The following is a 27,959-nucleotide window of genomic DNA, read 5'->3' on the forward strand; positions in this document are numbered from 1 at the left end:
GGGGACACGAGGGGACACGGGGGGACACGCGGGGACACGGGGGTACGTAGAGGGGACACGGGGGGGACACGGGGGGACACGGGGGGATACGCGGGGACACGGGGGGAAGACGGGGAGGACACAGGGTGGCCGCCACCCCCTCTGCAGCCCTGTGCCACCTGGCAGGGCCCCGCCGGTGACAGTGACAGCGGCGGTGGCAGCGCTGGAGGTGGCACGGGGCGGTGGGCACGGCAGCGCCGGGGACAGTGGCGGGGCCAGGACAATGACAGGTCCGGTGCCAGCGCCGGTGTCGGGACAGTGCCGGTGACAGCCACGGGGACAGTGCCGTGGGGGTGACGGTGCCAGTGCCACGGCGGTGCGGGTGACACTGACAGTGACAGTGATACGGTGGCAGTGCCAGTGCCACGGCGGTGCGGGTGACGCTGGCAGCGCCACGGTGGTGGCAGTGCCATGGTGATGGCAGTGGTGGTGACAGCGCCATGGCGGTGCTGGTGACACTGACGGTGACAGTGACATGGTGGTGGCAGTGCCATGGTGATAGCAGTGGTGGTGACAGTGCCACGGTGGTGCGGGTGACACTGACAGTGACAGTGACATGGTGGCAGTGCCAGTGCCATGGCGGTGCGGGTGACACTGTGACAGTGACATGGTGGTGGCAGTGCCATGGTGATGGCAGTGGTGGTGACAGTGCCACGGCGGTGCGGGTGACACTGACAGTGACACGGTGGTGGTGACAGTGTCACGGCAGTGCGGGTGACACTGTGACAGTGACACGGTGGCGGTGCCAGTGCCACGGCGGTGCGGGTGACACTGGCACTGACACGGCGATGGCAGTGACAGTGACAGTGGCGATGGCAGCGGCGGTGACGGCGGAGCCTCATCTGTCATTCCGGCTGCGGCCGCGTCCCTCCGCCATCTGTCACCACCCGGTGCCAGCGCTGGCACCGCCGCCACCGCCGCTGTCACCCCTTCGCTGCCGGAGCCGCCGCCGGCGCCGCGGGGTGGCACCAGGGGACACGGGAGGGGACCCCGGCAGTGTCTGGGGGGGTGTCCCGGTCCCCCCGTGTCCCCCGCGGGTGGCACAGCCGTGTCCCCTCCCCGCGCTGGTGCCACCCCCGCCACCCCCGGGGGACACGGGAGGACAAAACCCCCGCCCCGCCGGGCACCGGGAGGGGACAGCGGGGACAGGGCAGGGCGGCAGAGGGGACCCGAGTCCTCGCGTGTCCCCCCCGGTGTCCCCCCGGTGTCCCCCAGCGGCTGCTCGGGGACCCCCGCGCCAGCCGTGCCGCCGTCACCGCGGGGTGGGGGCGGCGGGACGGCGCCCACGCGGGTCGCGACACGCGGGGCAGCGCCTCGGCATGTCGCGACACGCTCCGGGCACGTCGCGACACCGCGGCGTGTCACCTGCCAGCGCCGGGGACGCGGCGGAGGGGACACAGGTGTCCCGGGCCACCGCCCCCCCTCCTCCCCCAGAGGAAATTGGGGCTGGGGGCGGCGGGAGCGGAGAAATGCGGGAAGGGCAGGACCCCCAACACCGGGCAAAACCGCCCCGAAACGGGGCCCCTCCGGTTGACCCGGATCAGGGGCCCCGGTTCCACCGGCGGAGGGGGAAATCGGGACCCCCGAGTGCCGCGGAGGCCGGGGGGGCCCGGCCCATCAAATCCCCCCCCCCTCCCACTCCGGGGGAGGCCCAGGGAAGCTTTTGGGGCGATTTCGGGGGATTTTGGCTCAGCTCGGCGGCAGATTTTCGGCGGCTGCCGAGGCCTGGAAGCCATTAGGGCCGCCCCCCCCTCCGCGGGCCCCGGCGGCTCCCGCCAGCGCGGGCGGGCGGGGGGGCCCCGGCGGACCGGGGGGCCCCGCGAGGAGCGGCCCCGCCGCCGGCCGCCCCCCCGCGGTAACCGCGGGCCCCGCTCCCGTTACCCCCTCCCGCCGGGGGGGATCCCGGTGGTGTTGGTGCGGGGGTCCCGGTGATGGGCGGGGGTTCCCGGTGATGGGGGGCGACCGGGGGGCGGGCGGCGGGCACGGAGGGGTTAACGGCGCCCGGCGCTTGGCAGCGGCCCCGGGCTTGGCGGCGGCTGAAAAGGTTTGGGGGGGTTTGGGGGGGGTTTAGGGGGGTCCGCCCCCAGCCCAGCCCCCCCCACCCCACGGGGAGGAGCCGAGGGTCGCTGGCAGCGCGCCCCCGGCCCCCCCCCGCTGCCGTTCCGGGGCGGCAGCTGCGCCCCGGAGGAGCCGCATTCCCCCGCGGGGGTCCCCCAAACCCTGCCGGGACCCCCGGGACGAGCCCCCGGTGCTCCCCGGTCCCACCGAGCCCCCCCGGACGCTGCTCTCCGAGACCCCCCCGGCCCCCCTCGGGGTCCCCTGAACTCCCCCGGGGCTGAGCCGCTCCCGGAAGGCCCCCGGGACCCCCCGGGACCCCCCGGGACTCCCCGGGACCCCCCGGGACCCTCGCCGTGGCTCCGCCCCCAGCCCGGTGACCCCGCCCCCAGCACTGGCCCCGCCCCCACGGGCTCCCCGCGCCTTCGGCCGCCTGACGTCACTTCCGGCGCGCGCCCAAGATGGCGGCGCCCTTGCGGCGGGCGCTGCTGGCGCTGGGCCCGGCCCGGTCCCGGCTCCCGGTGCCGGTTCCGGTCTCGGCGCGGCCCTACCGGGCGGATCCGCTGCGCCGCCGCCCGGGCCCGGCCCCTGCCGATCCCGGAGACCTGCGGGCGGCCGCGCGGCGGTTCGGGCGGCTCGGGGAGGCGTCGGGGGTGGCGGCGGAGCGGCTCTGGCCGAGCCCGGAGCAGCTGCGGGAGGCGGAGGCGGAGGAGCGCGAGTGGGACCCGCCGCTCCGGGAGGTGGAGGCCCGGCTGGAGCAGCGGGAGCGGGAGGAGGCGCGGCGGAGAACGGAGAGGTGGGGCTGGAGCACCGGGAATGGACTGGGATGAACTGGGAGCACCGGGAGTGGCACTGGGATGAACTGGGAGCACCGGGAGTGGCACTGGGATGAACTGGGAGCACCGGGAATGGACTGGGATGAACTGGGAGCACCGGGAGTGGCACTGGGATGAACTGGGAGCACCGGGAGTGGCACTGGGATGAACTGGGAGCACCGGGAATGGACTGGGATGAACTGGGAGCACCGGGAGTGGGACCGGGAGCACCGGGAATGGACTGGGATGAACTGGAATAGGGCTTGGCGAGACTGGGAGCACCGGGCATGGGATGGGATAAACTGGGAGCACCGGGAGTGGGACTGGGATGAACTGGGAGCACCCGGAATGGACTGGGATGAACTGGGAGCACCGGGAGTGGGACTGGGATGAACTGGGAAGGGACTGGGATGAACTGGGAGCACCGGGCCCGTTAAGTCTGGCAAGGATCGCCAGGCGGTACCGGGAGAATCAGGCCGGGTTTGGGGCTGGGCTCCCGGTGTCCCGGTGCCGGTATCCCCGTTGCCATGTCCCGGTACCACCCCCACGTGTGCCGTGTCCCAGCGCCGTGTCCCCGTGCTGGTATCCCTGTCCCGCTGTCCCTGTGCCATGTCCGGGTGCCATCCCCACGTGTGCCAGTGTCCCTGTACCGGTGTCCCAGTGCCAGTGACCCCATGCTGTGTCCTGGTGCCGTGTCCCGGTGCCACCCACGTGTGCCATGTCCTGCTGCTGGTATCCCCATACCGGTGTCCTGGGGCCGGTGTCCCGGCGCCACGTCCCTGTACCGGTGTCCCTGTGCTGTGTCCCCATACCAGTGTCCCAGTGCCGTATCCCAGTGCCATGTCCCCGTACCGGTGTCCCAGTACCGTGTCCCTGTACTGGTGTCCCTGCACCGTGTCCCGGTGCCATGTCCTGGTGCCGGTGTCCCGGTGCCGTGTCCCCGTACCGGTGTCCTGTACCGGTGTCCCGGTGCTGTGTCCCGGTGCCGTGTCCCGGTGCCAGTGTCCCTGTACCGTATTCTGGTGCTGTGTCCCGGTGCCGGTGTCCCTGTACCGGTGTCCCTGTGCCGTGTCCCCGTACCGGTGTCCCGGTGCCACCCCATGCGTACTGTGTCCCCGTACCGGTGTCCCGGTGCCACCCCATGCGTACTGTGTCCCCGTACCGGTGTCCCTGTGCCGTGTCCCCGTACCGGTGTCCTGGTGCCACCCACCCGTACCGGTGTCCCGGTGCCACCCCATGCGTACTGTGTCCCCGTACCGGTGTCCCGTGCCGGTGTCCCGGTACCGGTGTCCCTGTGCCGTGTCCCTGTACCGGTGTCCTGGTGCCACCCACCCGTACCGGTGTCCCGGTACCGGTGTCCCGGTGCCACCCGCGCGTGCCGCCGCAGGCAGGAGCTGGTGGCGCGCAGCCTGGCGGCGATGCCGGCCCGCGTGGCCGCGTGGCGCCGGGAGCGCGAGGCGGCGCGGGAGCGGGCGCGGGCGGACGCGACGCGGCGGCAGCGGCTGCTGGCCGAGGCGGGGCTGGGGGGGCTCCCGCGGCCCGGGACCCCCGCCCGCGCCTCGGCCCGGGCCCAGGAGCTGCTGGACGAGCTGGAGCGGCAGCGGCGGCGCGAGGAGAAGCGGCGGCGGCGGCAGGAGCGCGAGGAGGCCGCCCGGAGCGCCCTGGCCGCGGCCGAGGCGGCGGCGGCGGCGCGGCCGCTCCCCGGGGCGGCCCCTGAGAGCGACGAGACCCCCCCCAAACCCACCGGGGCGACCTCCTGACCCCCCCCAGCCCGCCCGGTGTCCGGTGATATCCCGTGACCCCCCCGCAGGGAAGGAGCCAGTCCGGAATGGGTTTAAAACTCTGCATTTAATCTCTTTGCCGCCACTTTTGGTTGTTCTGCGGCACCGCCCCCCTCCCCCACCCTCCCATCCCCGGGGCCTGACAGGGAGGGGGGGTCGGTTTTTGGGGAGGGGGGGGCCAGGAGAAAGCGGGTGCTGAGACCCCCCCCAGGGCAGCGAGGGGCTCCCCCTGCTCCCGGGGTGGGGGCAGGGCTGGGGGTGCCCTGGATCCATCCCAACCCCCCCCCACCATCCCCAGACGGGCGTGGGGAGACCCCCCGGAGGCAGAAGGAGCCCCCCAGGGCGGGGGGAGGCCCGGGGGTCCCTCAGTCGTCGTCGAAGTTCTGGCTGAGCAGGAAATTGGCCGCCAGGTTCTCGTTCTTCTCGCAGGCGAAGTAGGCCTGGATCACCAGGCTCTCGGGAAAGCCCAGCGCCTTCAGCTGGGGGCGGGGGTCAGAGCCGGGCCTGGACCCCCACAGCGGGGCCCGGACCCCCAAAGTGGGGCCTGGACCCCCACAGCAGCACCTGCACCCCCAGAGTGGCCTCTGAGCCCGTTAACCCCGGGTCCCAACCCCGTTAACTCTGAGCCTGACCCCACTAACCCCGGGCCCTGCTGATGCCATCTCCTGTCCCCATTAATTTTGGATCCCACTGATCCCATCTCCTGACTCCATTAATTTTGGATCCCATTGATTCCATCTCCTCATCTCATTAATTTTGGATCCCACTGATGCCATCTCCTGTCCCCATTAATTTTGGATCCCACTGATCCCATCTTCTGTCCCCTTTCTTCCTTCATCCCACTGCTGCCACCTCCTACCCCCGCCTCCAACAACCCCATTTCCCATCAGCGTTAATTAACACCGACCGCTAATCACAGCCCCGCCGATCCTCCCCCCAAAACCCCAAAATCTCCCTGCTCACCCTCTCTATGGCTTCTTTCTCCTGCGGGGTCACCTGGATGTAATTCATCTGGGGGGACTCGTCCCCGATGGCGCCCACCTCCCCCTCCAGCTCGCCCAGCTCGCCCAGCGGCTCGTTCAGCATCTGGATGAACTGCTCCTGGTGCTGGCTGATTTGCTGCGGGAATTTTGGGGGGCCTGCTCAGCCCACGAGGGACTTTGGGAGGAAAAAAGGACTGTGTACTCAGTCCAGGTGGGGTTTTGGGGGTACAGAGGTCTGTGCGCTCAGCCCAGGTGGGATTTTGGGGGGGAAAAAAGGGGTGTGTGCTCAGCCCAGGTGGGATTTTGGGGGAATTTCAGGGGTTCTCTGGGGATTTTTGGGGGTTACCTGGAGCAGCTGGGGGTTCTCCTGGCCCAGCTGCTGCAGCAGCGCCGGGAGCAGCGCCGGGTTCTGCTGGATCACCTGGCGCATGTTCTGGAACTGCGGCTGCTCCCGCAGGAACTCCAGCGGGTTCTCGCCTGGGGGCGGGGCAGGGTCAGGCCACGCCCACCTCACCTCCCACCACCACACCTGGATGGGGCGGGGCCGTGCAGACACCCTGCAGCATCGCAGGCCACACCCCTAAATGGGTGTGGCTTACCTGGACCACACCCCCAAAATGGGCGTGACTTAAGTACTGTAAAAACAGGTGTGGTTTATCTGGACCACACCCCAAAAAGTGGGTGTGGCTTAGAAATTGTAAAAACAAATGTGGTTTCTCTGGACCACACCCAAAAATGGGTGTGGCTTAAGCACCATGAAATGGGTGTGGTTTACACAGACTACACAAAAATGGTTGTTTTACCTGGACCACACCCCCCAAAAATGGGTGTGGCTTAGATACGGTAAAAGCAGGTGTGGTTTATCTGGACCACACCCCAAAATGGGTGTGGTTTAGATAACTTAAAAAGGGAGTGGTTTACTTGGACCACACCCAAAAGTGGGCTTGGTTTAGGCACCATGAAAAAGGGCGTGGTTTACACAGACTACACAAAAATGGGCGTGGCTCAAGCCCCATAAAATGGGTATGGTTTACCCTAGACCACACCTATAAATTAGCATAGTTCACCCAGACGACACCTCCAATAATTACTGAGATAATTAACGAGTCCCCAGCTCCACCCGGTGAGGGGGCGGAGCCTCGGAGGGTGTGGCCCCCCACCCACCACGCCCACCGACCTTCGGGTGGGGGCTGCTCCGGGGGACGGGACTCCTGCACCGGGGGGCGCTCGGGCTCGGGGCTGCCGGGGATGCCCTGGGGGGGACAGGGGGGGTCAGCAGGACCCCCATCCTGGACCCCCAAATGCAATTACTGCAGCTGGAACTCCCCTGAACCCCCACCCCAAACTTTGCAACCACTCCAGACCCTCCCCAAACCCCCTCGCACCCACCCCAAACCCTCCCAAACCTCCCCAATCTTCCCCAAACCACCCTAACTTCCCTCAAACCCCCTCTCCCTAACCCCAAACTCCCCCAAACCCCCCAACCAACCCCAGACCATCCCCAAAGCTCCCCAAAGCCACCCCGAACACCCTCTCCTCCACCCCAAACCACCCCAACTCCCCCCAAACCCCCTGTTCCCCACCCCAAACCCCTCCAATCTTCCCCAAACCCACCTCAAACCACCCCAAATCCCCTCTCCCCCACCCCAAACACCCCCTGAACCCTCCCCAAACCACTCCAAAGCCCCCCAAAGCCACCCCAAACCCTCTCAAAGCCACCCCAAAGCCCCCCTCACCGTCAGCAGATACTCCACGGCGCGGTGGGGGTTGTTGTAGCTGGCCCTGAGCGCGGCCACCACGCGCTCCCGCTCGTAGCCCATGGACACGATCTCGGCCAGCATCGTCTCGTACTCCGAGCCCGTCACTGCGGGACCCCCGTCAGCGGGGAGGGACCCCCAGGGCCTCCCCCACCCCAAAACCGCCCAAAAAACGTGTCCAGGCACTGCCCCGCCCCCCCAGTCCCAAACCCCCCCTTTTCTCAAAAGTGGGGCACCCCAAATGTTCCGTTTTTGTCCCACAGTGACGTCCCCAAATATCAGCCCCCCGTTACAGCTACCTGTCCCCCCAAATCCCCCCAACTCTCCCCCCCCAAAACCCACCAAACCCCCCCCCCCAGGAGCCCCCAAATCCCCCCCAGGACCCACCAAGGGTGGAGGCGGCGTCGGCCGAGCGCCCAGAGCTGCCCGGGGGGGGAACGGAGCTGCCAAGACAAGGGAGAAACAATCCAGGGGAGCCCCCAAACCCCTGTGACCCCCCAAAACCCCTGTGACCCCCACCAAACCCCTGTGACCCCCCCCACCCCCTGCATCTGCCCCCAAAATTCTCCTGTCCCCCCCCGTTAAATGCCAAAGCAACGACCCCCACCCCTACAAATTTCCCCTCCTGTCTCTTAAATCTACCCCAGACCCCCCAAAATCCTTTCCTGACCCCCCCAAACCCCTTCCTGCCCCCCCAAACCCATTCCTGACCCCCCCAAATCCTTTCCTGACCCCCCAAACCCCCTTCTGCCCCCCCAAACCCTTTCCTGATCCTCCAAACCCCCTCCTGCCCCCCCAAACCTCCCCCTAAACCCATTCCTGACCCCCCAAAATCCTTACCTAACCCCCCCAAACCCCTTCCTGCCCCCCCAACCCCATTCCTGACCCCCTAAACCCATTCCCGACCCCCCAGACCCCTTCCCAACCCCCCAAACCCGCTCCTGCCCCCCCAAACCCACTCCTGCCCTCCCAAACCTCCCCCTAAACCCATTCCTGACCCCCCAAACCCGTTCCTGACGCCCCCAAATCCTTACCTAACCCCCCCAAACCCCTTCCTGCCCCCCCAACCCCATTCCTGACCCCCTAAACCCATTCCCGACCCCCCAGACCCCTTCCCAACCCCACAAACCCGCTCCTGCCCCCCCAAACCCCCTCCTGCCCCCTTACCCCGCCGCAGGCTCAGGCAGGGGCAGGGCAGGGGGGTCCTGGGCCGGGGTCTCCTCGCTGGGCGCGGCCGGGGGGGGAGGGGCGGCGTCGGCGGCCGGGGGGGGCCCCGGGGGGGCTGCGGGGGGCTCCGAGGGGGCTCCGGCCTCGGGGGCTGCCGAGCCCAGCGCCGACTTGGCCTGGGCAGGGGGAAAGGGGGGCTTGGGGATCCCCTGGGACCCCCACCCCACACTCTGGGGGAGCCCCGAGTCCCCCCAGAGCCACTTGAGACCTCCCCCCAAACGCTTCCTCCCCCACCAAGGGCTTCGGGACCCCCAAATTCCTCCCCAGAAACCCCTCAGGGTTCCCCCAAACCCCACATAGGGACCCTAAATCCTTCCAAGAGACCCCTCACCGTTCTCCAAAATGGCCCCCAGACCCCACACAGGGACCCCAAATCCCTTCCCAGGGCCCCTTAAACCCCACACAGGGACCCCCAAATTCCTCCCCAAAGACCCCTCAGGGTTCCCCCAAACGGCCCTGAGACCTCTCAGACCCTCCAAACCCTACACAGGGACCCCCAAATCCCTCCCCAGGACCCCTCAGACCCCACCCAGGGACCCCCAAATCCCTTCCCAGGACCCCTCAAACCCCACCCAGGGACCCCCAGATGGTCCCCAGACCCCACACCCAGGGCCCCCCAAATCCCTCCCCAGGACCCCTCAAACCCCACACAGGGACCCCAAATCCCTCCCAGGGACCCCCAAATCCCTCCCAAAGACCCCTCAGGCTTCCCCCAAATGGCTCCCAAACCCCTCAGGCTTCCCCCAAACAGCCCCCAGACCCCTCAGACCCCACACAGGGACCCCCAGATGGCTCCGGGTCCCCCCAAACAGCCCCCAGACCCCTCAGGCCCCACCCAGGGCCCCCCACCTTGGTGACCATGACCACCACGAAGTTCTTCTCGTCGATGCGGTACTCGCGGATGGGGACGTCGTCGCTCAGGATCTTGCCGGCGTAGATGAGCTTCTGCCCGGCCACGGGGAACGCCTCGCTGCCCTTCTCGGCCTCGATCTTCTCCTTCAGCGCCCGCACCTGCGCCCCAAAAAATGGCACCCAAAACAGCTCCAGAAACAGCACCCCGGAACTGCTCCCGAAACCGCTCCCCAAAAACGGCACCCCAAAAGGGCTCCCGAAACAGCTCCCCAAAAACGGCACCCCGAAATGGCTCCCAAAATGGTACCATGAAACAGCTCCCAAAAACGGCACCCCAAAACGGCTCCCAAAAACGGCACCCTGAAACTGCACCCCGAAACAGCACCACGAAACAGCTCCCAAAAACTTCACCCTGAAACAGATCCCAAAAATGGCTCCCAAAACGGCACCCTGAAACTGCACCACAAAACGGCTCCCAAAAATGGCACCCCAAAACTGAATCCCAAAATGGCTCCCAAAAACAGCTCCCAAAAATGGCACCCTGAAACTGCACCCCGAAACGGCTCCCAAAACGGTACCACAAAACGGCTCCCAAAACTGCATCCCAAAAGGGCTCCCAAAAACGGCACCCCGAAACTGCACTCCGAAACGGCTCCCAAAAACAGCTCCCAAAAACGGCACCCTGAAACTGCTCCCAAAAACTGCACCCCAAAACGGCTCCCAAAAACGGCACCCCGAAATGGTACCACGAAACGGTTCCCAAAAACTGCACTCTGAAACAGCTCCCAAAAACGGCTCCCAAAAACTGCACCCCAAAAGGGCTCCCAAAACTGCACTCCGGAGACTCGGGGCACCCTGAAACTGCTCCCAAAAACTGTACCCCAAAACGGCTCCCAAAACTGCATCCCGAAACGGTTCCCAGAACTGCACCCCAAAACAGCTCCCGAAACGGCTCCCAAAAACTGCTCCCCAAGAGAGCTCTCAAAACTGCACCCCAAAACTGCACCTCGGGGCTCCCCACAGGCTCAGGGCACCCCAAAACTGCACCCTGAAACAGCACCCCGGGGGCTCAGGGCACCCCAAAACTGTCCCCCCCAAGCCCCAAATATTGTGGAAGAAACGCCCCGAAAAAAATCCCCCTCCCCATGGGGGGTCTGAGCTCCCCCAAAGTGGGAGGGTCTGGGGGCAAATAATAACAGGGAGCCCCCCAAAAATAGGGGACACAGAGGCCCCCCCCAGGGATGAGAACTGGGGGCACACGGAGCCCCCTCCCCAAAATGAGAACTGGAGGGACACGGAGACCCCTCCCCAAAATGCGAATTGAGAGAACATGGAGCCCCCTCCCCAAAATGAGAATTGGGGGCACACGGAGCCCCCTCCCCAAATGGGGATTGGAGGGACACGGAGCCCCGTCCCCAAAATGAGAACTGGGGGAACACGGAGCCCCCTCCCCAAAATGAGAATTGGGGGAACACGGAGCCCCCTCTGCAAAATGGGGACTGGGGGAACACGGAGCCCCCTCCCCAAAATGGGGACTGGGGGAACACGGAGCCCCCTCCCCAAAATGAGAATTGAGGGAACACGGAGCCCCCTCCCCAGATTGGGGACTGGGGGCACATGGAGCCCCCCGAGTGCCGCCCCTCGCTCCCCTCACATCGGGGACACGCAGACCCCTCCCCAAAAAAGACCCGAGACCCCCCCCCCAGAACCGGGGGCGCACGGAGCCGCCCCTGCCGGTGCCATCCGCACCCGAACGAGCGGGGGGCACACGGGGCCGCCCCTCGGTGTCCCCCCGCACCTCAAGGGAGCCCCGGGAGGCTCCGGCCCCGCGGCGTGAGGGCTCGGGGGGGGGGATGTGGGGGGGGGGGCGGGCTCCGTGCCCATCCCCGGCCGCCGGGCGCGTCCTCACCGTCTCGTGCGGCTCCATGCGGATCTTGAAGGTTTGCTGCTGCAGCGTCTTGAGCGTGACGGTGACGGCCATGGCGGGACGGGCGCGGGGCGGCGGCGGCGGCTCCTCCCGGCGGCCCCACGACAACAACATGCAACTCACGCCGCCGCCATCTTAGAGGCGGCCCCGCCGCTTCCGCCGCGGCGCCGGAAGTGCGTCACTGCGCGCGCGCGCGCCACGCTCCCGCGGGAAAAAAAAAAACCGGGGAGGGGATGGAGTTTCCGCTGTCACGTGACGCGGGAAAAACCCGCGCGCGCGGGCCTCGTTCCCGCCCCCCCGATCACGTGACGCGGCGGCGGCACAAAATGGCGGCGGCCGCAACATGGCGCGGGTGGGGAACAAGCAGGAAACAACGAGGAGCGAAACGGCGGCGGGACCGTCGTTAATTTAATAGAAACCGGATCACGACACCCCCCGTACAGTCCCGTGCGACACCGCCGGTGCTTTCCCCACCCCCCCCACCCCTCTCCGATCCCTCCCCACCCCCGGCGCTGGTCCTGAGTCCTCGCCCCGCAGGGCGCCCGGTGCCGGTTCGGTGCCGGTTCGGTGCCGGCCGTGCCGGTTCGGTGCCGGCCGTGCCGGTTCGCTGCCGGCGCCCATAGAAAAGAGTCCAGGTCTCACAGAGACAGAACGGGGCCCGCCGCGGGGCCCTCACAGCTCGTCCCGCGGGGCCGCCTCCGCCTCCTCGGGCTCGGCCTCGGGCTCGTCCTCATCCTCCTCCTCCTCGTCGCCCTCATCATCACCTTCCTCTTCCTTCTGCTGCTTCTCCTCCTCCTCCTGCTTCTTCCGCTGTTCCTCGTCCTGCTGCTCCTTCATCTTCCTCTCTGCGTCCTGCGGGAGGCGGCGGGGAGGTCACAGGGGTCGTGGGGGGCTCGTCCCCCCCGTACCTTGGTGGCCCCCCAGGTCTCGTTGGTGGCCCACAGGTCTCATCCCCTCCGTACCTTGGTGGCCCCCCAGGTCTCGTTGGTGGCCCCCTAGGTGTCATTGTCCCTCCCGTACCTTGGTGGCCTCCCAGGTCTCATTGTCCCCCCCTTACCTTGGTGGCCCCCCAGGTCTCATTCCCGATCTCCTCCGCCAGTTTCTCGTCGTCCGTGATCAGGAAGTTGTCGAAGATGGTGCCTGACTTCACCTGTGGGCACGGGGCAGTCAGGGGGCGTCCTGCAGCTCCTGGGGACCCCCCGAGACCCCTCCTGGGGACCCCCCTCACCTGCCAGAGGTCGAGGCCGATGACCCCGAAGCTGTCGTAGGAGTAGAGCAGGGGGTCGGGGCTGTACTCGGGGTTGTCGATCTCGGGGTGCACCCACTTGCCCTTGTAGTCGGGGTTGTCGATCTGCTGCGGCCTCCACTCGCCCTGGTGGGGGGCACAAAGCGGGGCTCAGAGGGGGCTCAGCCCCTCCCCCAGCAGCCCCCCAACACTGCAGCAGCCCCCCCAGGCCTCACCTTGTACTCGGGGTTCTGGATCACGGGGGGCTCCCACTCCCCGTCCATCTCCTCGTCCCAATCCTCCGGTTTCTTGGCGTCGGGGTCCGGGATGTGCTCGGGTTTGTCCCAGTCCTGCAAGGGGGGTGGGTTGGGGGGCTCAGGGGGCTGCTGTGGCCCCCCAGGACCACCCTCGCCTCCCCACCTCTCACCCAGTCCCCCCCATTCTCCCCCTAATCCTTCCAGGACCTTTTCACAACACCCCCCCAAATCTCCTGGAGACCCCCCATGTTCCTCCCTAAAACCCCTCCAATCCCCCACAAAAGCCCCTCCAAGCCCCCTCCCCTCTCCCCACCTCGGGTTTGGTGTCCTCGGGGTCATCGATCTTGGCCCGCTCGTCCCAGTCCTCGGGTTTCTTGGCCTCGGGGTCTTTGATCTTTTTGGGGGGCAGGAAATCCCAATCCTCCTCCAGGCTCCCCGACTCCACGCGGGCGTTGTCGATCTTCACCTCGTAGGTGTTGTCCGGCCGCACCACCAGCGTGTACAGGTGGGTGAATTCGTCATCCTGGGGGGCACAGGGGGGGCTCAGCAGGGCTGCAGACCCCCCCCCGACCCTACACAGCAGGGGACAGCAGGACCCCCCACCCCCAAAAGCCCCCAGACCCACCTTGCAGCGAATGTCCTTATTGATCAGCACGTTCTTCCCTTTGTAGTTAAAAATCACGTGCACCTTCTTGGTGCCGGGGCCGCAGATGTCGGGGCCTGGCGAAACGTGGAGAAAAATTAAATTTCACCATTTTAATAAAGATTTGTAGGCAAAAGTATGTTTATTTACAGTGCTGTGGATGCATGTGGGAACTCATCACTTTTCAATGGACATGTGAACCCGTGAGAACTCCTGATCCTTTTTTATAACCCTGACTAATTTCTACAAGCATAAAATTTAATAATAGGCTCATACATATTTATTTTGCTGATTTCACGTTACACTCACAGCTAGTTGTACTTAGTTTTTGTCAGAAAGTATAGACAAAGCTCCTGGGTCACTTTGCCCTGTCTGTTTCAAGGTCTGAGGAGATTTTCTTACCTCTTTCCTTTTTAGTGTGGAAATTTGCATTTTTTTCCCTTTAGCTGGGGTAGTTTTGCTAGTGCTGCAGTTATTAAACTAAACAGTAAGCTCAAAGCAGTACATTTCACTTAAATCTAAATATATTTCTATTTTATTACATTTTTTACTCTGTCTCACTGGGGCTGGGGGGGACACAGGGTCACGGAAAGGGGCTGAGGGGCAAAGGGGGGCAATGGGGTCAGAGAAAGGGGCTGAGACCACCCTGGGGGGCTGGGGGGACATGGGACTAGGGAAAAGACCACCCCGAGGGGGCTGGGGGGCGAGGGAGAGACTCAGGGTCAGGGAAAGGGGCTGAGACCACCCTGGGGAGCTTGGGGGACACCCACCAAACATGATGTTGTACTCGGAGTCGCCGTGCATGTCCTCCTGGCTGAGGCTGGCCGGGAAGAGCTTGACGTAGCCGCCGCCACAGTCGATGTTCTGCTCGTGCTTGACGGTGAACTGCACCACCAGCGTCTTGTCGCGGTTGCTGAAGGGCTCGAAGCGCGACGACAGCGCGTAGAACCGGGCGTCCTGGCTCGTTTGGATCCCTGCGGGACGTGGGGCGTGGTTGGGGAAGGGGGAGAAAACCCCAGCCTCGAGGGTTTTCCCCCTCCGCCTGCCGCGCTCCCCGGCTCACCTTTGTCCTTCTCGGCGTCGCCGTAGAACTTGCCGGCGGTGAGGACGAAGCGGCCGTAGTCGGGTTTGTGCTTGGATTCCACCCACCGGCGGGTCCAGGCGTCTGTGAGGGGGCAGGATCAGCACCCCCAAAGCCCTCCTGCCCGCCCAGGAGCTCAGGGCTTGGGGCAGGGTCTCTTTGCTGGATGGTTTTAGGCTTGCAGAGGAAAGCTGAGTCCCCCCACCCGCCAGGAACCCTCTCCATGTGGCTGCTGTGTTCCTCATGAGCCTTTTTCCTGCTCTTTTCTCTCTTGTCCACCTGCTCTGCTGAGGCTGAGCCCCCCCAGCCTGTCCCTCCAGTGACCCTTGCTGGCTCAGGGATTCCTCAGCAGCTTCGTCCTGCCTGCCCTGACTCCCACTCGCTGCCCACACCTGAGGAGTGGCTCCTGCACGCCCTGTCACCTCAGGGAGCAGCACGTTCCACATTCTCTGCCCTCACACAACACCCGAGGATCCCCTCCTCGTTTCCCTCAGAGACCACAGCAGAGTGCCCCCATTCTGTTCTATTCCCCTCACAGAACACAGATCAGTCCCCCCCATTATTTCTTTAAAGAACACAGCGGGATCACTCCATTTTCCCCTCTCAGAACACGGTGGGGGGGGGCGGTCACTGAATTCTCTCCCTTCAGAAAACACAACAGGCTCCCTCCTTTCTCGCCTTACAAGTCACAGGGGGTGCTCCCATTCCCTCCCCTCACAGACCACAAGAGGATCCCCTAATTCTCATTTCAGAAAAGACGGGAAGGTCTCTCCATTCTCTCCCCTCACAAGACACAAGAGGGCCCTCCCAGCCTCCTGCCTCCCCCTCAGACTCCCCTCAGACTCCCCAGGCACCGCCCCCCCTCAACCCCTTCACCTCAAAAGCCCCCCCCCCTCAGGCCCCGCCCTCAGCGACCCCCTCCCGGCCCCTCCCTCACCTCCATCCCCGAACTCCTCGCGGAAGAACTGGGTGGGGCCGGCGGCCGCCAGGAGGGCTCCGAACAGGACGGGGCCGAGGACGCCGAGGGGGCTCATGGCTGGCGGGGGAGGGGGTTTAGGAACACTCGCTCCGTCCGTCCCGGCCCGGCGCCGCCCGGCACTGCGGAGGGGGGAGGAGGTGCCGCCGCTTTTTATACTCCCGCCGCCCCTCGCCCTGCCTCCGCCGCCCTGCCATTGGCCCGAGGCCGCGCGCGGCCCTCTCCCATTGGCCGCCCGCCCGCCCGCCGCCGGCGACGGCGCCCCCGAACGTTGGCGTCCCAGATGGCCGCTTCCCATTGGCTGAGCGCGGTGGCCAATGAGGAGCGACCACGCGTTCGGAGGGAGACGCCCCCCCCCGCCCGCCTCGCTCCGGGGGTCACGTGGGGCGCGCGCTCTTAAAGGGACAGGCCCGGCAGCGGAGGTGGGGGGGAGGGAATTTAAGGAGAAATCGGGAATATGGGGAGGGAGCAAGGCGCACGCGGGGTAGGGCGGCCTCCTGCTCGCCTTTCCCTTCACACAGCGCCGCGACGCGGGGGTGATGTTATGGATTAAGTGGAGTCGCGGCAGGTGTGATCGCAAGGATGGTGGACCCGGGCCGGGGGCTGCTCTAAGGAACCCCTGGGCCATATCAGCCCAGCTGGGCTCCGCGGTGGACAGCGTGACGTCATTTTGCAACTTCCTGACGTCACTGCGCCCCCCCGCAGCCACCTGCGTGACCCCCCCCCACACGCGCACGCGCCACACCCAACATGGCGCCCACCACGCTCCGCACGGGGCTCTGCGCCACTCCCAAGATGGCGCCCGCAGCGAGGCGCTTTGCCGGCGCCGTACGGCACTTCCGGTTCGCCGGGCTCACTTCCGGCCATGGCGCCCAGCGTGGCGGAGCGGCTGCTGCAGCGGCTGGGCCAGCCCGGCGCTGCCGCAGGGCTCTGCAGCCTCGAGGCCGCCGCCCAGCTCGGCGTTGACCACCAGGCGCTCGTGGGCGCCGTCAAGAGCCTGCAGGCGCTGGGCGAGGTGCGGCCGCCGCGGCGCGGGGGGAACCCCGGGCGCCGGTACCGGGCGGTGCTGACCCCCCGCCCCGGTGCCGGTGCAGGTGATCGAGGCGGAGGCGAGGACGGCCACGCGATGGGAGCTGAGCGCCGAGGGCGAGGAGGTGCTGCGGGACGGCAGCCCCGAGGTGCGGCTGTTCCGGAGCATCCCCGAGGAGGGGCTGCCGCAGGGCGAGGCCGTGGTGGGTACCGGGGGCACCGGGGCGGGGGGCGGTACCGGTACCGGCACCGGCGGTCGTCGCGCTGCTCACGGCTGCTGTGTCCTCGCAGAAGCTGCCCGGGGGCTCCTTGGGCTTCAGCAAGGCCATGGCCAACAAGTGGGTGCGGCTGGATAAGGGAGCGGCCGGAGGCCCACGCGTGCTCCGCGCCGTGAGTGGCCCGGGGGAACGGGCGGGGGTCCCCGGGAGCCGGGAGTGCCCCGGGGAGGGGGCACGGAGGTCCCCGGGAGGCGGGAGTGGCCCAAGGTGGGGTGACTGGGGGTCACTGGGAGCAGGGGGTGCCCTGAGGAGGGGTCTGGGGGTCTCTGGTTGTCCTGAGGAGGGGTCTGGGGGTCTCTGATTCCCGGGGATGTCCCGCGGGGGGCGGGGGGGATCCCTGGAAGCCGGGAGCAGGCTGGGGGTGAATGGGTGGGGGTCCTCGGGGGTGACAAACGGGGGTCCCTGGGGGTCAGGAGTATTTGGGGAGGGGTCTGCCAGCCCCGTGCCCCCCAGGTGCCCTCGGTGCAGGACACGGTGCAGGAGCACCTGGGCCAGGTGAGGGCCGGGGGCGCCCTGCCCGAGCGGGAGCGCGCCGAGCTCAAGAGGAGGAAGCTGCTCCTGGAAGTGTGAGTGGGGCAGAGCCAATTAATTACTTCCAAATTTCACAGTCTCACTCATTAATTAGATTAGGGATTGTTGATTTATCAGTTTTCGTTTCTGTCCACGCTCTTTGAGCCTTTTGTTCTGCTTTTGTCAGGCTGGCAGTGTCCAGTCTAACAGGTTTTTGTTGTTATAAGTTCTGCTGATTCTCCTCCCCTTGAAGGATTTAGGGCCTCACCGACCCCATTTTTAAACCTTTGTGGGTTTTTTTTTAACTGAAGTTTGTCACGGTTAACCCCAGCGAAATTAAAACCTCAGCGATGTAACAACCCAATTAAACTGTGTCAAACTCCTGCGGGCGAAGCATTAAATAAAAACGCCGTGAAGCCGACCTTTAATGAAATTAGCGCTAATTAACGAGGAGATGGGGGGTCACCGATGCTCTCACTGCCCCCCCCCAGGACCCTCAAATCCTACTGGATCCGCAAGGGCAGCGCCTTCAGCACGGAAGTGGCGCGGCCGGAGACGGAGCTGACCCCGGAGATGATCGCCACGTAGGCGACACCCATCCCTCCCCGAGCCTCCCCGATCCCCCAGGACCCTCCCCAAGCCCCCAGGACCTTCCCTGACCCCCCAGGACCTTCCCTGACCCTCCAGGACCCTCCCTGACCCTCCCCGAGCCCCCAGGACCTTCCCTGACCCCCCAGGACCCTCCCTGACCCCCCAGGACCCTCCCTGAGCCCCCAGGACCCTCCTCGAGCCCCCAGGCCCCTCCCCAGCCCTGCAGTGACCCCCTGGCCCGTCCTGCAGGGGCTCCTGGCGCCAGCTGCCCTTCAAACCCTACAACTTCTCCTCGCTGGGGCTGCCCCCCGCCTGCGGCCACCTGCACCCCCTGCTCAAGGTGCGCTCGGAGCTGCGCCAGATCTTCCTGGAGATGGGGTGAGCGGGGAGCCGGGGGGCCTGATTCACCTGTGGGGGCTTCGCCTGCAGCTCCTGGGGACCCCCCCTCAGACCCCGAAGCTGTCGGAGGAGTGGAGCAGGGAGGGGGTCGGGGCTGCACTCGGCGTTGTCGATCTGCTGCGGCCTTGGGGGGCACAAATGGGGGTTCAGAGGGGGCCCCAGCCCCTTCCCCGGCAGCCCCCCAGGGCCTCACTTTGTGTACTCGGGGTTCTGGATCATGGGGGGGCCCCGCCAGGTTCACGGAGATGCCCACGAAGAATTTTGTGGAGAGCTCCTTCTGGAATTTCGACGCGCTCTTCCAGCCCCAGCAGCACCCGGCGCGTGACCAGCACGACACCTTCTTCCTGCTGGGTGGGTGCTGGGGGGCACGGGGACCTGCTGACCCCCCCGGGACCCCTCTGAACCCCCCAGCCCTGCCCCACACCCCTCTGATCCCCCACATCCCTCTGAACCCCCCTCAGCCCCCCAGCCCTGCCCCACACCCCTCTGAACCCCCCCCCCCCGGCCCTGCCCCACACCCCTCTGATCCCCCCAGCCCTGCCCCACACCCCCCTGATCCCCCATACCCCTCTGACAAGCCCCCCTGAGCCCCCACAAACACCCCTCAAAGCCCTCCAGGCCCCCCCCCTCACCTTTTTGCCCCCCCAGACCCCGCTGAAGCCCCCCAGTTGCCCCCTGGCTACTACTCCAAGGTGAAGAAGGTGCACTCGCAGGGAGGCTACGGCTCACAGGGGTGAGACCCCGACCCTGGGGGGCGATTCAGGGGGGTCCCGTGTGTGTCGCCCACCCCTCTGTAGCCCCTTTTTGGCCCCCCCCCCCAGGTACAGGTATGAGTGGAAGGTGGAGGAGGCGCGGAAGAACCTGCTGAGGACCCACACCACGTCAGCCAGCGCCCGCGCCCTGTTCCAGCTGGCACGGCAGGTCTGGGGCCTTGGGGAGGGTCTGGGGGGGTTCCCATGAGGGGTTACAGAGAGTTTTTTTGGGGGGGGATTAGTGGGTTTTGGGTGCGGGTGGGATTCGGGGGGCTCAGAGCGGTCTAGGAGGCTCAGCGTTGTTGGGGGCTCAGGAAGCTCGGAGCAGCTTGAGGAGGATCAGAGCAGTTGTGGGGCAGTCTAGGGGTCCCAGCTGCCCCCCATCATCCCCGTGTATCTCCCCTCCCACACCCCAGGAGAAGTTCACCCCCGTGAAATATTTCTCCATCGACCGTGTGTTCCGCAACGAGAGCCTGGACGCGACGCACTTGGCCGAGTTCCACCAGGTCGAGGGGCTGGTGGCCGACCGGGGGCTCACCCTGGGCCACCTCATGGGCATCCTCCGGCAGTTCTTCACCAAGCTGGGTACACGGGGGGCACTGGGGGGGACCCCTCGGACCCCCCGTGTACCCCCCTGACCCCCCGTGTGCCCCCCAGGCATCTCCCAGCTGCGTTTCAAACCTGCCTACAACCCCTACACGGAGCCCAGCATGGAGGTGTTCAGCTACCACGAGGGTGAGGGGGGGTCCCCACTTGGAGCAGGGGGGTCTTGGGGGGGTTTTCTCTTAGAGCTGGGGGTCTGGGGATGACCTTGAGCTCCCCTGGAGCGGGGGGAGCGCTGTGGGGTTCTGATATGGGGAGGGGGTCTGTGGGTGCTGATCCTCGTCTGCCCCCCTCGCCCCCCAGGGCTGAAGAAGTGGGTGGAGGTGGGAAACTCGGGGGTCTTCCGCCCCGAGCTGCTGCTGCCCATGGGGCTCCCCGAGAACGTCTCCGTCATCGCCTGGGGGCTGTCGCTGGAGCGGTGAGTGGGGGGGTTCACCTGCGGGGGGGAGGACCCCAATGTGGGCCCATCCCACCCCCTGACCCCCCAAATCTCACCTTCCCCCCCAGACCCACCATGATCAAATACGGCATCAACAACATCCGGGAGCTGGTGGGGCACCGTGTCAACCTGCAGATGGTCTACGACAGCCCCATGTGCCGCCTGGACGTCTGACCCCGGGGGTCCCCTCCTTTTAGGGAGGGGTCCCGTCCCCGGGGCTCCCCTCCTTTTGGGGAGGGGTCCTGTCCCCGGGGGTCCCCACCCCCAATAAAGCCCGGTGTGTGCTGGGGAAGGGAACGCGTGGGGAGAGTTTATTGTTGCTTCATGGCCTCTCACGGTGCTGCGGGAGCTGTGATCTGCCTGGGACCCCCAAGACCCGCCCCGGACCCCCGAGACCAGCCTGGGACCCCCGAGACTCGCCCGGGACCCCTGAGATTTGCCCAGGACCCCCGAGATCTGCCCGGGACCCCCGGGACCGGCCGGCCCTTCCCGCCTCTGCCTTTTATTGCCCGGCGATTGGCCCTCGCAGGTGCCAATCATCCCCTGGGGACCCTTAACGCTCCAATCAGCAGCGCCGAGATGTGAATGGCGGGCGCCCATTGGGCGGCGGGGGTGCCCGCCCAGCAGGGCTGCGTGAGGACGGTCCGGTGAGGGGCGGCCGAGGGTCCGAGGTACGGCCGCGAACCGGCCCCGAGCCGGTCCGAGAGCGGCTTAGTGCCCCCGAACCGGCCCCGGGGCCCGGCCCGAGCCCGGCTTAGTGACCCCGAACCGGCCCCGAGCCGGTCCGAGCCCGGCTTAGTGACCCCGAGCCGGTCCGAGCCCGGCTTAGTGCCCCCGAACCGGCCCCGGGCCCCGGCCCGAGCCCGGCTTAGTGACCCCGGAACCGGCCCCGGGTCCCGGCCCGAGCCCGGCTTAGTGACCCCGAACCGGCCCGAGCCCGGCTGAGTGCCCCCGAACCGGCTCCGGGACCCGGCCCGAGCCAGGTTTAGTGCCCCCTAACCGGCCCGAGCCCGGTTTAGTACCCCCAGCCCGGCTCGGTGCCCCCAGCCCGGCTCGGTGCCCCGCGCCCAGTTCAGTACCCCCAGCCCGGCTCAGTGCCCCCAGCCCGGTTCGGTGCCCCCAGCCCGGCTCAGTGCCCCCAGCCCGGCTCGGTATCCCCCGCCCGGCTCGGTATCCCCCGCCCGGCTCGGTGCCCCCAGCCCGGCTCGGTGCCCCGCGCCCAGTTCAGTACCCCCAGCCCGGCTCAGTGCCCCCAGCCCGGCTCAGTGCCCCCAGCCCGGCTCAGTGCCCCCAGCCCGGTTCGGTGCCCCCAGCCCGGCTCAGTACCCCCAGCCCGGCTCGGTGCCCCCAGCCCGGTTCGGTGCCCCCAGCCCGGTTCGGTGCCCCCAGCCCGGCTCGGTATCCCCCGCCCGGCTCAGTGCCCCCAGCCCGGTTCGGTGCCCCCAGCCCGGTTCGGTGCCCCCAGCCCGGTTCGGTGCCCCCAGCCCGGCTCGGTATCCCCCGCCCGGCTCAGTGCCCCCAGCCCGGTTCGGTGCCCCCAGCCCGGTTCAGTGCCCCCAGCCCGGTTCGGTGCCCCCCGCCCGGCTCGGTGCCCCCAGCCCGGCTCGGTATCCCCCGCCCGGCTCGGTGCCCCCCGCCCACCGCCGGAGCCCGTCCCGGGGCAGGGGCTGTCCCAGCCCCTTCGCAGCCGCCCCAGCCCGGGGGTCCTTCCCCTGCAGCCCCCCCGGGGCCGCGATGTCGCGGGAGGAGCCGGAGGGTCCCGAGCCGGAGGCGGCGGCGGGCGGGAGCCCCTTCCCGGCCGAGCCGGGTGGGGACGAGCCCCGCGGCGAGGAGCCGGACAGGTACCGACCCCACCCCGCGCCGCGGTTTCAAACGTGGAGAAAAAAGAGCAAGGACACCCCGGGCAGTGCGGGGAGGGGGTGCCACACGTGTCCCCACGAATCACAACGTTAATTAGAGGGTAATTCTCAATTAACGGGAGTGGCAGGGCTCTCACAGGGCAGAGCCTGTCCCTGTCCCGGTAGTGTGGGACCCTGAGAGGGTGCACAGCCCTGATGGGGGGTCCCTGTCCCTGTGGGATCCACGGCCCCGATGTCCCTCACCGTCACCATGGGGTCCCTGTCCCCGTGGGATCCACGGCCCCGATGTCCCCCGCCCTGTCACCATGGGGTCCCTGTCCCTGTGGGATCCACGGCCCCGATGTCCCCCGCCCTGTCACCATGGGGTCCCTGTCCCTGTGGGATCCACGGCCCCGATGTCCCTTGCCGTCACCATGGGGTCCCTGTCCCTGTGGGATCCATGGCCCCGATGTCCCTCACCGTCACCATGGGGTCCCTGTCCCCGTGGGATCCACGGCCCCGATGTCCCTCGCCCTGTCACCATGGGGTCCCTGTCCCTGTGGGATCCACGGCCCCGATGTCCCCCGCCCTGTCCCCATGGGGTCCGTGTCCCTGTGTGATCCACCACGTCCCCACGGGGTCTGTGCCCCTCACAGGGGTATCACTGTCCCTGTGTGATCCACGGCCCCGATGGGGGGTCCCTGTCCCCGTGGGGTCCATGGGCTGCCCCCCGCCCGTCCGTGAGGGTCCCGTGTTCCGGCCGAGGCCGTGCCCGGAGCCAGCGCTGGGTTCCCGCTCCTCGCTGTACTTCGCCTCGCTGGACGCCGCCGTGGAGGGGCTGCAGCAGCGGGTGCAGGACGTCCTCCGACGCCTCAACGGCGGCCGCGAAGAAGCGCACACGGAGCTGAGCGGCGTCAGGGACAGCATCCTGCTGAAGGTAGGCACGGAGGGGTCCCCTCCCTTCCTCCGGGGGCACGGGGAGTCGCGTTATTCCACCCGGTTTGGCGGGACAAGGGAGGGCAGAGCCCGGCCGTGGAGGCAGCTGCGGAGCCCGGCCGGGGGAGCCCCCCGAGCCCCCGCGGGGGTGGTCGCAGCTGCCTCCGGCCCCGCTTCCAGCGGCCCCCGATGTCCCCCCTTGTCCCCACGCTGCCCGAGCGCCGGACCTCGCTCCCGCCGGGGGGGACCGGCCCGGGGGTGTCCCCAGGTCCCCGCGCAGATGGCGGCGCGGCCCGGCAGCTGCGGCCCGCGCCGACCCGGCGCTCGGTGGCCACCGCGACCGGCGCTGCGGCTACCGGGGCGCAGCTGGCGGCGGCCGGGCCAGGCCGGGAGCGGTGCCAGCGCGGGCGGGCGCAGCTGCCCCACCGGCCCCGGGGACGGCGGCCGTGCCAGCACCGGGACGAGCCGTGGCTACGCTCGCTCGGGCAGGTCTCGGAGCTGACGGAGCAGCTGGAGGAGCGGCTCTTCCACGGCTACGGCTTCCACAACGGGCTGATCCAGGAGAGGCTGCAGGCGCTCAGCGAGGTGCTGGAGCGCGTGGAGGGGGTGCAGGCGGAGCTGCGCCGCATTTGCTGCACCGTGGAGGCAGCTTATCAGGACCTCTGCCTGCAGCCCGAGGACTGAGGGCACCCCCAGACCGGAGCGGGACCCCTAAACCCACGGGACTGCAGGGCTGTACCAGGCCAAAGGGGGATTTTGGCCCCAAAGGGCTTTTCTGTTGCTGTTGCTGTCGGTGGTTGGAACAAATAAAGGGCTGAAGCTGACCCAAAAGCTGGGTGGGGGGGGTCTGTGATGGGCTGGGACCCCCCAGCCCGAGAGCAGAGCTGGATCGTGGCAGGTTAATTAATGCTGACGAGCAGGGCTGGCATGGAGGGGCTGTCCCACCGTTTATTGGCCACAGGACTGGCAAAGGCACCGAGATGGCACCGGACACGGGGCCCAGCACCTGTGGGGTCCCCTGAGTGACACCGAGTCCTGTCGGTGACACTGAGTCCCGTTGGTGACAGGAGGTTTGGTCGGTGGCACTGGGTCCCATCAATGACACAAGATGTGCTTGGTGACACCGGGTCCCGCCAGTGACACGAGATTTGTTTGGGGTGACATTGAGTCCCATTGGTGACATTGAGGCCTGGCTGGTGACACAAGGTCCCGTCAGTGACACTGGATCTCTTCTGGGGGTACCTGGGTCCGGTTGGTGACACCGGGTTTGGTCAGCGCTGCCATCTCCTCATGAGGAGCAGACCCGGTCCCCGTCGGTGCCACCGGTGCCACCAAGCCCACTGTGCCCGCTACGTCCCCTTTGCCGGGGCAAAGGCCTGGATGCCGGTGATGGCGCGGCCCAGGATCAGCGCGTGGATGTCGTGGGTGCCTGCGGGGATCACCACCCCTCAGTAGGAGCCCCCCAAACCCCTCGGGGACCCCTCCATGCCCCTCCCCGCCATACCCTCGTAGGTGTTGACGGCCTCGAGGTTCATGAGGTGCCGGATCACGTGGAACTCGTCGCAGATCCCGTTGCCCCCCAGCATGTCCCGCGCGTCCCTCGCGATGCCCAGCGCCTTCCCGCACGAGTTCCGCTTCAGCATCGACACCATCTCGGGGGCGGCCCTGTGGGGACACGGACGGGGACACGCTGACCCCCTCCAGGCCCCCCCGGGCGCCCTTGGGGACAGTGCCACCCACCTGCCCTCGTCCTTGAGGCGGCCGAGGCGCAGGCAGGCGTGGAGCCCCAGCGTGATCTCCGTCACCATGTCCGCCAGCTTCTTCTGCACCAGCTGGTTCCGGGCCAGCGGGCCCCCAAACTGCTTCCTGCGGGCCAGGGGAGGGGGGCACTGAGGTCTGGGATGGTGGGACCCCCCGCAAAACGCCCCCAGCCCCCCGTTACCTGTCCAGCACGTATTGCCGCACCGTCTCCAGACAGGCCTCGGCGGCGCCCAGCGCGCCCCAGGCGATGCCGTACCGCGCCTGGGTCAGGCAGCCGAAGGGGCCCTGGGGCACAGGGGGTGTCGTTGGGACCCCCCCTCTGTGCCCCAAGACCCCTCCCCGGGGTGCCCTGGCTCCCCCCTTACCGCCAGCCCCTCGGCGTTGGGCAGCACGTTCTCCTCGGGCACCTCCACGTCATCCAGGAGGATCATCCCGGTGGTCGAGGCGCGCAGGGAGAACTTGCCCTCGATTTTGGGGGTGCTGAGCCCGGGGGTCCCGCGCTCCACCAGGAAGCCCCGGACCCGCCCGTCCTCCTCGCACCGGGCCCACACCAAGCACAGGTCGGCTATGGGCGAATTGGTGATCCTGGGCAGTTCGGGGAAGGTCAAGGGGGAGCTCTGGGGGTCCCCCATGTCCCCCTCACCCCAATTCCGAGCCTCACCAAGTCTTGGACCCGCGCAGGGTGTAGGTGCCGGCGTCGGGGTTGTGCCGTGCCCGCGTCTCCATCCGCCCCGGGTCGCTCCCGTGGTTGGGCTCCGTCAGCCCGAAGCACCCCACGATCTCCCCCCGAGCTGGGGAGGGGGCGTCAGGGACACCCCGGGGGATGCCCCGACTGCCCCACCGCTGCCCCACACACCCCGCTCCTCCTCCAAACCCCCCCAGACGCCCCTCTGCCCCCTGCAGCCCCCAGGCTGCCCCTCCCCGCGGCGGGGGTCTCACCGAGGCGGGGCAGGAAGCGCTGGCGCTGGGCGGGGGTCCCGTAGGCCCAGAGGGGGTACATGACGAGGGAGGACTGCACGCTGAGCACCGAGCGGTAGCTGCTGTCCACCCGCTCCAGCTCCCGCGCCACCAGCCCGTAGCCCACCGACGTGGTGCCCGCGCAGCCGTACCCTGCGGTGACCCCAGCCCCAGTCACTCGGGGGAACCCCGGGGGTCTCCTCAAGGACCCCGGTGTCACACAGGACCCTCCCCCAACACACAGCCCCACCCTGGGGACAGCGCCGTCCCTCACAGCCCCTCGGTGTCCCCCCAAAACTGCCCCCCGTGAGCCCCCCAGCGTCACCCCACAGAGCCCCCAGACCCCATCCCCGACCCCCAGTGCCCCTCCAGATCTGTCCCCCCACACCACAACCCATCCCATCAGCCCCGAGCCCCCCAAAAACCCCCTCGGGAGCCCCACGGGTCGTCCCTGCCCACCCACGCCCCCCCCTTGTGTCCTCATGGCCCCCCTGACCTTGAATGGTGGGGCCCAGCAGCCCCAGTTCTCCCAGTTCAGTCACGATCTCCCGGTCAAACACTGGGGGGGGCAAGGAGGGGGTCAGGAGAGGTCGAGGTAAGGGGGGGCAGCGGGGAGACCCCCTGGGCAAATTTGGGGGTCCCCTATACCCCTGCCCCCACCCTGGGCCTGCGGGAGAGGAGTGGGGAGAGGATTTTGGGGGCTGTTGGAGGGAGTTTGGAGGAGTCAGGGAGTTTTGGGGGGGGCGGGAGATTTTTGGGGATACCAAAACTCCGTTTTTTGCAGAGGAAGGATCCTGAGGGAGGTTAGGGGCAAACGGGGGTCGGGCGGGTTTGGGGGGACACTGGGGACATGGGGGGCGAGCTGCGGGACCCTCGTGTGGGAACCGGCACCGGCTGCTTCTGGCAGCGCCCGGGGGGTTTGGGTTCCGCCTGTACCGGGGGGGGTCAGGCTGTCTCGGGGTGTTGGGGAGTCAGTTTTTGGGGTACCCTCGTGGCGGTTGGCGTGCAGCACGCGCGGCAGCAGCCGCTCCTGGCAGTATTTGCGCGTCGTGTCCCGCAGCAGCCGCTCCTCGGCGCTCAGCAGCCCCTCCAGCCCCAGCGCGTCCTGCCAGTCGAACGGGGCGGCGACTGGGGGGGCAGCACCGGGAGAGGGGGGTCAGCACCGGGAGAGACGGGGGAAACACCGGGAGAGAGGGGGAAGCACCGGGAGAGAGGGGGGAAACAGCGGGAGAGGGGGGTCAGCACCGGGAGAGGGGGGTCAGCACCGGGAGAGGGGGGTCAGCACCGGGAGAGACGGGGAAGCACCGGGAGAGAGGGGTCAGCACCGGGAGAGGGGGGGAAGCACCGGGAGAGGGGGGTCAGCACCGGGAGAGACGGGGAAGCACCGGGAGAGAGGGGGAAGCACCGGGAGAGGGGGGTCAGCACCGGGAGAGAGGGGGGGAAGCACCGGGAGAGAGGGGGGAAACACCGGGAGAGGGGCGGGGTCAGCACCGGGAGGAGGAGGAGGAGAAGCACCGGGAGAGGGGGATCAGCACCGGGAGAGAGGGGGGAAGCACCGGGAGAGAGGGGGAGGGAAACAACGGGAGGGGCGGGGTCAGAACCGGGAGGAGGAGGAGAAGCACCGGGAGAGGGGGATCAGCACCGGGGACTCGCGGTGTCCCCCCACGTTGGGGTCAGCACCGGGGATTCGGGGTGTCCCCCCCTCGTCGCTGCCGATCCCGGGGGGCTCCCGGGGAGGCTCCGGCCCTCTCGCCCCGTGCCCCCCGGCACTCACCCTGTGCGGGAGGGGGCCCGGTGCCCCCGCACCGGACACCGCTCCGGGCCAGGCGCGACAGGCGGGCGGCCAAACGCAGCGCCATGGGGGGCTGGGGGACACACGGGAGGGTCAGGGACCCCCGATCCTCACGCAGGGACCCCCGGGTGTCCCCCAGTTCCCGCCAGAGACCCCCCTTTAAACCCCCAATTCCACCCCCAGGGCCCCCCAGTTCACTCCAGAGACCCCCGGAGACCTCCCTCGCGCCCCGAGTCGCCCCAAAGACCCCCGAGCGCTCCGCAACACCCCAAAATCCCCCGAGACCCCCGGGGGTGAGCCCCGACACCCCCTCGGACCGTTCGGGCTCAGCGGCGGCGAACGGACCCGGTGGAACCGTGACGACACGGGGGGTGGGGGGGGCGTGGCGGGGGCGTGGCGGGAAAACACCGGTGTTAACCCGTGAGTGTCCGGGCTGGGGGGCGGTGACGCCCCCAA

General features: G+C 67.8%; 6 protein-coding genes across 7 annotated transcripts; 3 read left to right on the forward strand and 3 right to left on the reverse strand.

The window, feature by feature from the left end:
- The first annotated feature begins 2,504 nt into the window (after positions 1-2,504).
- On the forward strand, positions 2,505-4,765 carry GADD45GIP1 (GADD45G interacting protein 1). Its single transcript, XM_077787664.2, has 2 exons — positions 2,505-2,890; positions 4,297-4,765. The coding sequence occupies exons 1-2, from the start codon at positions 2,556-2,558 to the stop codon at positions 4,667-4,669; spliced, it is 708 nt and encodes a 235-aa protein (XP_077643790.2). The 5' UTR covers positions 2,505-2,555; the 3' UTR covers positions 4,670-4,765.
- On the reverse strand, positions 4,739-11,615 carry RAD23A (RAD23 nucleotide excision repair protein A). Its single transcript, XM_077787733.2, has 9 exons — positions 11,419-11,615; positions 9,507-9,668; positions 8,598-8,773; positions 7,818-7,873; positions 7,410-7,537; positions 6,851-6,926; positions 6,020-6,150; positions 5,654-5,809; positions 4,739-5,169 (listed from the first exon to the last, which is right to left on the reverse strand). Exons 1-9 carry the CDS (start codon positions 11,548-11,550, stop codon positions 5,056-5,058), a joined length of 1,131 nt encoding a protein of 376 aa, XP_077643859.1. The 5' UTR covers positions 11,551-11,615; the 3' UTR covers positions 4,739-5,055.
- Positions 11,616-11,814: 199 nt separating this feature from the next.
- CALR (calreticulin) lies at positions 11,815-15,744 on the reverse strand. Its single transcript, XM_021550361.4, has 9 exons — positions 15,580-15,744; positions 14,625-14,726; positions 14,332-14,535; positions 13,544-13,638; positions 13,232-13,441; positions 12,898-13,011; positions 12,665-12,808; positions 12,494-12,586; positions 11,815-12,288 (listed from the first exon to the last, which is right to left on the reverse strand). Exons 1-9 carry the CDS (start codon positions 15,674-15,676, stop codon positions 12,109-12,111), a joined length of 1,239 nt encoding a protein of 412 aa, XP_021406036.2. The 5' UTR covers positions 15,677-15,744; the 3' UTR covers positions 11,815-12,108.
- Positions 15,745-16,465: 721 nt separating this feature from the next.
- Positions 16,466-20,516, forward strand: FARSA (phenylalanyl-tRNA synthetase subunit alpha). The gene is made up of 13 exons (XM_077787727.2): positions 16,466-16,633; positions 16,713-16,850; positions 16,939-17,037; positions 17,379-17,491; positions 17,927-18,019; positions 18,276-18,404; positions 18,661-18,776; positions 19,074-19,158; positions 19,247-19,346; positions 19,594-19,762; positions 19,835-19,912; positions 20,084-20,198; positions 20,288-20,516. Exons 1-13 carry the CDS (start codon positions 16,484-16,486, stop codon positions 20,391-20,393), a joined length of 1,491 nt encoding a protein of 496 aa, XP_077643853.2. The 5' UTR covers positions 16,466-16,483; the 3' UTR covers positions 20,394-20,516.
- A 1,336-nt stretch (positions 20,517-21,852) lies between these two features.
- Positions 21,853-24,035, forward strand: SYCE2 (synaptonemal complex central element protein 2). Its single transcript, XM_077787663.2, has 3 exons — positions 21,853-22,060; positions 22,823-22,994; positions 23,483-24,035. The coding sequence occupies exons 1-3, from the start codon at positions 21,954-21,956 to the stop codon at positions 23,675-23,677; spliced, it is 474 nt and encodes a 157-aa protein (XP_077643789.1). The 5' UTR covers positions 21,853-21,953; the 3' UTR covers positions 23,678-24,035.
- GCDH (glutaryl-CoA dehydrogenase) lies at positions 23,915-27,878 on the reverse strand. Of its 2 annotated transcripts, none has more exons than XM_085563259.1 (11): positions 27,849-27,878; positions 27,486-27,576; positions 26,699-26,839; positions 26,208-26,270; positions 25,694-25,864; positions 25,416-25,545; positions 25,120-25,339; positions 24,936-25,039; positions 24,734-24,859; positions 24,498-24,658; positions 23,915-24,422 (listed from the first exon to the last, which is right to left on the reverse strand). In XM_085563259.1, the coding sequence occupies exons 2-11, from the start codon at positions 27,568-27,570 to the stop codon at positions 24,343-24,345; spliced, it is 1,281 nt and encodes a 426-aa protein (XP_085419385.1). In that variant the 5' UTR covers positions 27,571-27,576; positions 27,849-27,878; the 3' UTR covers positions 23,915-24,342. The 2 variants fall into 2 exon arrangements, with proteins under 2 accessions (XP_085419385.1, XP_077643855.2); XM_077787729.2 differs by having other exon boundaries at positions 27,821-27,869.
- Positions 27,879-27,959: the final 81 nt, after the last annotated feature.

Source organism: Lonchura striata, chromosome 30, assembly GCF_050655825.1.
Source record: "Lonchura striata isolate lonStrDom1 chromosome 30, ASM5065582v1, whole genome shotgun sequence".
Classification (NCBI taxonomy): domain Eukaryota; kingdom Metazoa; phylum Chordata; class Aves; order Passeriformes; family Estrildidae; genus Lonchura; species Lonchura striata.